Below are 7,668 nucleotides of genomic sequence, written 5' to 3' on the forward strand. Positions count from 1 at the left end.
CCTTCCAGCCTGTATCTCCACCTCATTCTCCTCTTTTTTCCTCTGCCCCTATCTCTCTCTCTCTCACTCTCCTTTCTTCTCTTGTTACCACAGATTCTCTTAATCCCAATTGCCCTTTCTCTGTTTCCTTTAATGCAAATTCCTTTGTATTCTTACCTAATTATTCCTAGGCTCATCTCCATTCCTATTTGGCACTAATTAGCTTCTTTAGGCATTGTACATCTTTCTCTTTTTTCCTTTGTCTCATTATCCCCAGACTTGACCTTAATATCCTTTTCTCCACTTCTCTTTTCTGTTCTTAGAGTAGTATGGTTCAATCAATAAATTGGTGAGTCACTAAGTGACAACTGTACATTCAGCAGTTGGAACATCTCTTTTCTAGCTCCTATCTCATGTTCCTGCTCCCTTCATCACTAGGCCTCCTTTTTGCATCCTTGGCTCCAATCCTGGTTTTTGTCCCCATTTCCTTTCCCCAGTCCTGGTTCACCTCACACTTGCCCCATATACTCCTTTCCCTTGTTAAAGGCGACTGGTATGAGACCCTGAGCTGCTCAATCCTTCTGAGCTTGTTTAGTATGGTGGCTCCTTCAGTCCATTAGCAGCTTATCACTTTCCCCCCCATCAACCCTCTACACCCTTTCCATACCCATAGTAACAACAGGATCAGGGTCGACCCTGACAGATGCCAGGTGTTAGAGCAGTGTCTGGCTAGGCCAGAAAAAAAAAGGCTTGACCGGAGAGCTTCCTCCTAACCTGAATTGTGTTCATGGTATCGTGGTAACTGGGTATCCCCAATAAAGAGGCATACATAAAAATTTTTCTGTTTCCATGGCTCCATGTCTCATGTAGAATAGTCATTCAAAGTCTCCATAGCATAATAGAAAGAGAACTGGATTTGGAATCAGAAGACCTGGATTCAAATCTTGACTTTGCCACTTACTACCTGTGGGCTTTGAGCAGCTAGGTGGTACAGTGATTGGATAGAGTGCAGGGACTAGAGTTGGAAGACACATCTTCCTGAGTTCAAATCTGGCCTCAGACTCTTTTTTTCATTCCTTTCTTCTTTCTTTTTTTTATTTAGTGAGGCAATTGGGGTTAAGTGACTTGCCCAGGGTCACACAGCTAGTAAGTGTTAAGTGTCTGAGGCCGGTATTTGAACTCAGGTCCTCCAGACTCCAGGGGCCGGTGCTCTACCCACTGTGCCACCTACCTGCCCTTGGCCTCAGATGCTTACTAGCTGTGGGACCCTGGGCAAGTCACTTAACTTGTTTGCCTCAGTTTCTTCATTCTAAAATGTGTTGGAGAAGTAAATGAAAAACCACTCCAGTATCTTTGCCAAGACAGCCCAAATGGGGTCATGAGGAGTCAAATATAGCTGAAACAACTGAACAACAACAACCTGTGGTATTGTATAAGTCATTTCACCTCTCTGGGCCTTCGTTACCTTATCTGTAAAACGACGGATTGAGTGAGCTAGGTGACCTCTGAAATTCCTTCCAGTTCTAAATAGATGACCTGATGATCCCTATTGTGTATAGAGAGAGGTATGTCCTTGGGCTCCATGATTTGTAGTTAGCTGGGTCATATATGGTCTTGATTCTAACAACTTCATTGATCCTCTGTGCCTAGCATGGTGTCCTGAAGGACTTAAATATTTGTTGAATTTGAATTTGAATTCAACTGTATATTCTGAATGATGTCATTAGAGTCAGAGATAGAGAGAAGCAATTGAAGAGAGTGAGGGAGACAAGCTCCAAGAAACAGGAATTAGGAAAAAGCAAAGCTAGTTATAGGCATATACAAAGAGAAACTGGGCCCTATTCAGCAGAAACCAAAATTGAGGGTCACCCAGTACAGGTGTCCTTAGCCTAGAACCTAGAGAGCCCATGAAGGGGCATAACGCTCCTTTCTCTCCTCTCCCCCCTCATCAAAGACAACGTGTTGGAGGACTCCAAAGTACTTTACCTTGCAGGCTCCCCACTGCCAACATGCCTTAGGTTGTAGACTGATGAACCCCAGGCACTAAGTGGAACTGGGACATCTCTCTGGGACTAGAAATAAAAGTAGTAAACAGCATGGGGTGTGGTGGGGAGAGGTATCCTGGGGTCACCTGATTGCTGGAAGGAAACATTAACCCTTGGTGTTTCACATTTATACAGTTTCATTTAAACAATGCCTGACAGGTTTAAACAATTCCCTGGCTAATTCCTGGTGCCCCCTTGCCCAGCTTTTACTTTGGGATGATAGCCCTAAGAGGTGTTATAGGATTAGTCAGAAAATGTAGGTCATCTCCCCCTTCCTCCAATCCTCTCTGGCTCCTGGGTAGGAAAGGAGGGATGTCCGTCTGGGAATGAGGAAAGGAGAATAGATAGGTGGATAGATAAAGAAGAGAGAGGGTGACAGGGAAATAGAAGTTCCAATTTTTCCATCTTGATTGATGGTAGATCTCTAGGTCCCTTAGATTACCAAAGGGACCTTTTTACTTTATTTACCACCTCAACGTGAACAGGCTTTTTAACCTGGAGCCAGATCATGATGGAACACTGAGAATAGGGGTAGCAAACTCTTCTCCTCCCTACATTTTTTTTGATGTGCTTTAAAGACATCTGCTGTGAAGGCTGTCTTCACTGTCCAGCTGTAGGTGGATCAACCAATTGGAAGAAAGAAGGATGAGAATTCCTGAAAACAGGAAGCAAAACCAGTAAGCCTGGTGGGTGTTGGATGGACAGAACTTGTCCTAAACTAAGATAACTGAGGCTAGAGAGAGTGTGTGGAGTTTGACTGGTGAGGGAGGGCAGCAGAATCCAGAAAGCTGGAGAAATTTATGAGAGAGAGAGAGAGGGGCAGAGACAGAGAGAGGTAGAGAGACAGAGAGAAGAGAAAGGGAGCATGTTGATCAAAGCTTTCCTATTCTGGTAGCTCCCAGGGCCTGGGGAGCTAATAGGGTGATAGTAAAGGGAAGGGAAAGATTCTAGTGTGGGTGAACTAATGACTTGCTGGGCAGTTGTGAGGGATGTTATGGTGTGTGTGTGTGGGGGTGATGTCCTTCTCTAGATGACAGTTCACTCTTCATCCTCTCAGGCCAGGGGATATGCAAATGACCCTGGTACATCATTGGTTGGAAGCAAGAGCGGAGGGGATGACCTCACAAGGCTGACTCTTTAAGAGCACCTACTCAAGCAAGTTCTGTGTCCGTAGCTCCATCTATGCTGAGGACCAGTGTCCCCAATTTCTGTTCAATGGGGCCATTGGTCTCTAGGAAAGTGGTACCTGCCTCTCTATAACCTTGACTGCACATTCTCCGTCCATTCCCAAAGTAAGTGTTTCCTAGTTGACTCTCTCCCTTTCCCTGATCTGAATCTTTTCTGGACTTTTATTCTTTTCTTTCATTCCTCTCCCTTCTTTCCTCCAAATCACCCTCTCTTCCTCTCCATCTCATTCCTGGAGGCTAATTCCTTAGGTCTATTTTATATCTCTCTCAGTTTCTCCCAGAAACGATTGTCTTAAGGGCTCAAGAAAATGGTCAGTGACCCACCTATGGGAAAGGAGAGTGAGGGACCCTGCATTTCAGCTTCTTCTTCCTAACCCCCTTCCCGAGTAAGGCAGGGTTTTAGTATTGGGTATGATTGGGTTGTGGAAAGAGGCTGCTCAAGCCTGGAGCAGTAAGATGGAGTCAGATTCCAAGCACTAGAATCTAAGCATTCCCTAGATATGAGGCCCTGCTCCACCTTCCCTTTCCTGGGCATGTGGGAGAGCAGTGGACATCCTAGAAATGGGTCAGCTAAAGCAAATTCAGCCCAAACATCCTAAGATCATAGCACTTTAGGGCTGGAAAGATCTTTAGAATGTCTTTTGGCCTTCATTTTGCAAATGAGGAAATCGGGGACAAACTGTGGAGCCCCCTCTAAAAGGCCACCGATGAAATGAAGTCCTGAGCCCTGCCTGATCCTCTCTAGAACTGTTCGTAAAGCCCTTGTTTTCTTCTTCATTTAGTAGGGATTCTTAACTCACTTAATAGAGTTGAGACATCTTGTTATGGACTTCTTGATAATAGAATACAATACATATAGCCACCATCCCCATCCTTATATTCGTTGTGTACAGCACACATATATGTGTGTACATATTTTTAAATGACAGTGAATTAAGCTTTATTTGATTTTGAGAGCTGATTATGAATTTCAGAATACCTCTTGGGATAACTGGAGACTCTAGCATATGTTACAAACTCAGGATTGGGAATTACTGTCATAGAAAAATTTGTTTCTCCCTAGAAATGGCCCTCTAGGAGACAGGAGGACTGAGCTGGCTGGGCTCCGGCCTTGTCCTCTTTTTTTTTTTTTTTTTGGACTCTGCTCACACACTCACATGCTCCTAAGACTGGACTGAGAATCATAGACATTTTTAAAAAAGTTTTTTGTTTATGTCTTCTGTTTCTTGCATCATCATAGTTATCCCCCGTATCCTCTCCCTTTCCCTCTCCCTCTCCCAGAAAGCCATTCCCTATAACAAATAGTATTTTTAGAGGGGAAGAAAAATCGGCACAACTGATGGATGCATTGTAAAAAGTCTGAAGACATATGCAATGTGTAACACCTGTGGACCTCCCCCCTCCACAAAGGGGTGGGTTAGGAGTTTCCTCTCATGTCTTAATTCTAGTACTGCTTGATCTTTCTAATTTTGTTATATTTATTTTTGATTTTCTGGAGTGTGGTGTTTCCATTTATATTGTTGTAGAATCATAGATTTTTGTTTTATTTGTTTGTTTTTGTGGGGCAATGAGGGTTAAGTGACTTGCCCAAGGTCACACAGTTAGTAAGTGTCAAGTATCTGAGGTGGGATTTGAATTCAGGTCCTCCTGAATCCAGAGCCAGTGCTTTATCCACTTGGCCACCTAGCTGCCCAAGAATCAGATTTTTAAAGCTAGAAGGAACCTTAGGCCAATACCCTCAGGAAACTAAGGCTTGGAAAAGTTGAGCCACTGGCCCAATTTGTCATGAAGCTAGTTGGTGAGAGTGCTAGGACTAGATCCAGCTTCTCATTTCTCTTTCTATTATGGCAATAAGCCCCAGGCTGACAATCTTCAGGCCTCCTCCCCAACCTGCCTCACCTCACCTCCTTTTCTCTTACAGGTGGATCCTTCTCACCCACCCCCAGCCATGGCACTGCCCCCCAGCCCCCTGGCTATGGAGTATGTCAATGATTTTGATCTGATGAAGTTTGAGGTAAAAAGGGAGCCCTCTGAGGGCCGGTCTGGGCCTCCCACAGCCTCACTGGGCTCCACCCCCTACAGTTCAGTGCCCCCCTCGCCCACCTTCAGTGATCCGGGTGTAGTGGGGGCCACTGAGGGAGTCCGGCAGGGTCTGGAAGAGCTATACTGGCTGGCTGCCCTGCAGCAGCAGCTGGGCACTGGGGAGGGGCTGGGGCTGAGTCCTGACGAGGCTGTGGAGTTCCTGCAGGGACAGGGAGCAGCCCCAGCTGAGGGACCTCTCTCCCACTACCCAGGAACTTCAGAAGAGATGGGTGGCCTGAACCCCCAGGTGAGAGGGGATGGTATGTCGGCGACAGGGTGGGAGGGTCAGTGCTGAGGTAAGGAAAAGGAAGCTAGCACAGGAGAGAGAGAGAGAGAGAGAGAGAGAGAGAGAGAGAGAGAGAGAGAGAGAGAGAGAGAGAGAGAGAGACAGAGACAGAGACAGAGAGAGACAGACAGAGAGACAGACAGAGAGACAGACAGAGAGACAGACAGACAAACAGACAGAGAGACAGACAGAGACAGAGACAGAGAGAGACAGAGACAGAGAGAGACAGAGAGAGAGAGGAGAAAGAATGGAAGTTGAAAGGAGAGGGTGAGAAAGATGAAGGAAAGATAAAGAGTGGTGTGCACGGGAGATAGGGGAGAAAAAGGGAACTAGAATTTTTTTAAAAAAGGAGCCTTCGGAGAATGAATATTCTAGGTTGGGAGGGAAAAAGAAAAGATAGAGAGGAGACTGAAAGCAGAAATGAGAAGGGACTCGAGGGTGAGCGCAGACATAAGGGAAAAATAATAAGTATCCGGAAAGAAAAAATATCCAGGAGGCGGGTGGGGAAAAGACAAGGATTCGTGCGTAGAGGCTCGAAGGTAGTGGCTGGTGGACGTGGCATGAGGTTGACCTAAGACTTTCCTTCCCTCCCCTCTCTGGAAGGATTGGGGCTCATCCTATTAATTATAGACACAAATGGGGGTGTCAAGGGGATTAAGATGTAATCTAAATCCCTCAAGGGTCACAGGAAGGTAGCCTCTTCCCGTGCGTGGACTGTGCGAAGGATATAAATTGACCTGGTCTTTCTCCCACATTTCCATAGGATTATGACCTTAAGCGAGGATGAGGAATGGGGAGGGTGTGAGGGGTGTAGGAGGGCGTTTTCTGGGTTGCTAAGGGTAAGAGATATGGAGAGGGACCCTTAGTTCTCCGGAAGACTACCTAGGTGGGACTGTGGAGGGAAAGAGGGACTAGGGGAGGGAAGAAAAGATAGGTCCTTCAAGGTAAAGTAGGTGAATGGAATTTGGGATTGTGCGCTGCAAGAAGGGTTGCGGGGGCGGGGGCATTGGGGTCCCGCTGCTGTGAGTGGGGAGGAATCAAAGACCTGTCCAGTACTGACGGTCTGGGCTGGACTGGGGGCTTCTGCGGAACGGGTTCGGCAGTGGTTTATGATGGTACGAAACGTGAGGTGGAGTGGGGCCCACAAGGATTTGTCCTTGGAGAGGCGGCAGGACCTGGGAGCCTGAATCTGTCCCTTCCCCTCTCCAGCTCCCGGGGCTGGCGGAGCGGTTTTCGGATGCTGCGTTGGTGTCCATGTCCGTGCGTGAGCTGAACCGGCAGCTGCGGGGCTGCGGGCGGGATGAGGCTCTGCGGCTCAAGCAGAGGCGCCGCACCCTGAAGAACCGCGGCTACGCCCAGGCCTGTCGCTCCAAGCGGCTGCAGCAGCGGCGCGGGCTGGAGGCAGAGCGGGCCCGTCTGGCCGCCCAGCTGGACGCCTTGAGGGCCGAGCTGGCGCGCCTGGCCCGGGAGCGTGACCTCTACAAAGCCCGCTGTGACAAGATGTCGGCCGGCGCCCCTGGCTCCGGCCCTAGCCTTGGCCTTGGCCCTGACCCCGGCCGATCCCCGCGCCCGGGGGACCATGGTCACTTCTTCCTCTGAAAGCCATTCCTTCTGGGATCACACACTGGAGAGGCGCACGAGGCAGCAGGGCCTGAGCAGTTAGTTCTCTTACCCTAACAATTTCTAGCCCTGGCCCGACGTGAACCCCCCAGATGCATCACATACGAGGCGGCCTTGTTCGCTTTTGTTTGACTCAGAAATATTTCTTTAAAGGTCTCCCTTTTAGGATTCCTGATCTCTTCCAAAAGAAGTGGGAGAACTGCAAGGCTAAGCCTCCTTCACCCCATTCTCTGGGAGTCAGTGTCCCCCCAGCTTCTTCCTACTTACCTCCCTCATCTCCAGTTTCCAGACCATGTCTATAGACACCGCCAGAGCACAAAATCCTTGGGTCTACAGAGACCAGGGGCAAAATCGATGGACTTCTTGGAGGGGAAGCATAGTATTTCTAAGCACCCACACTGTATCTAGCATGTGACCTAGAGGTCATATTTGGGTGGGGGGGGGGAAAGGAGATTTGGAGGCCTATTTC

General features: G+C 48.0%; 1 protein-coding gene across 1 annotated transcript; it reads left to right on the forward strand.

The window, feature by feature from the left end:
- Window positions 1-5,159: 5,159 nt before the first annotated feature.
- NRL (neural retina leucine zipper) lies at window positions 5,160-7,178 on the forward strand. The gene is made up of 2 exons (XM_043980914.1): window positions 5,160-5,540; window positions 6,789-7,178. The coding sequence occupies exons 1-2, from the start codon at window positions 5,160-5,162 to the stop codon at window positions 7,176-7,178; spliced, it is 771 nt and encodes a 256-aa protein (XP_043836849.1).
- The last annotated feature ends 490 nt before the right edge of the window (window positions 7,179-7,668 follow it).

Source organism: Dromiciops gliroides, chromosome 2 (assembly GCF_019393635.1).
Source record: "Dromiciops gliroides isolate mDroGli1 chromosome 2, mDroGli1.pri, whole genome shotgun sequence".
NCBI classification, from domain to species: Eukaryota; Metazoa; Chordata; class Mammalia; order Microbiotheria; family Microbiotheriidae; genus Dromiciops; species Dromiciops gliroides.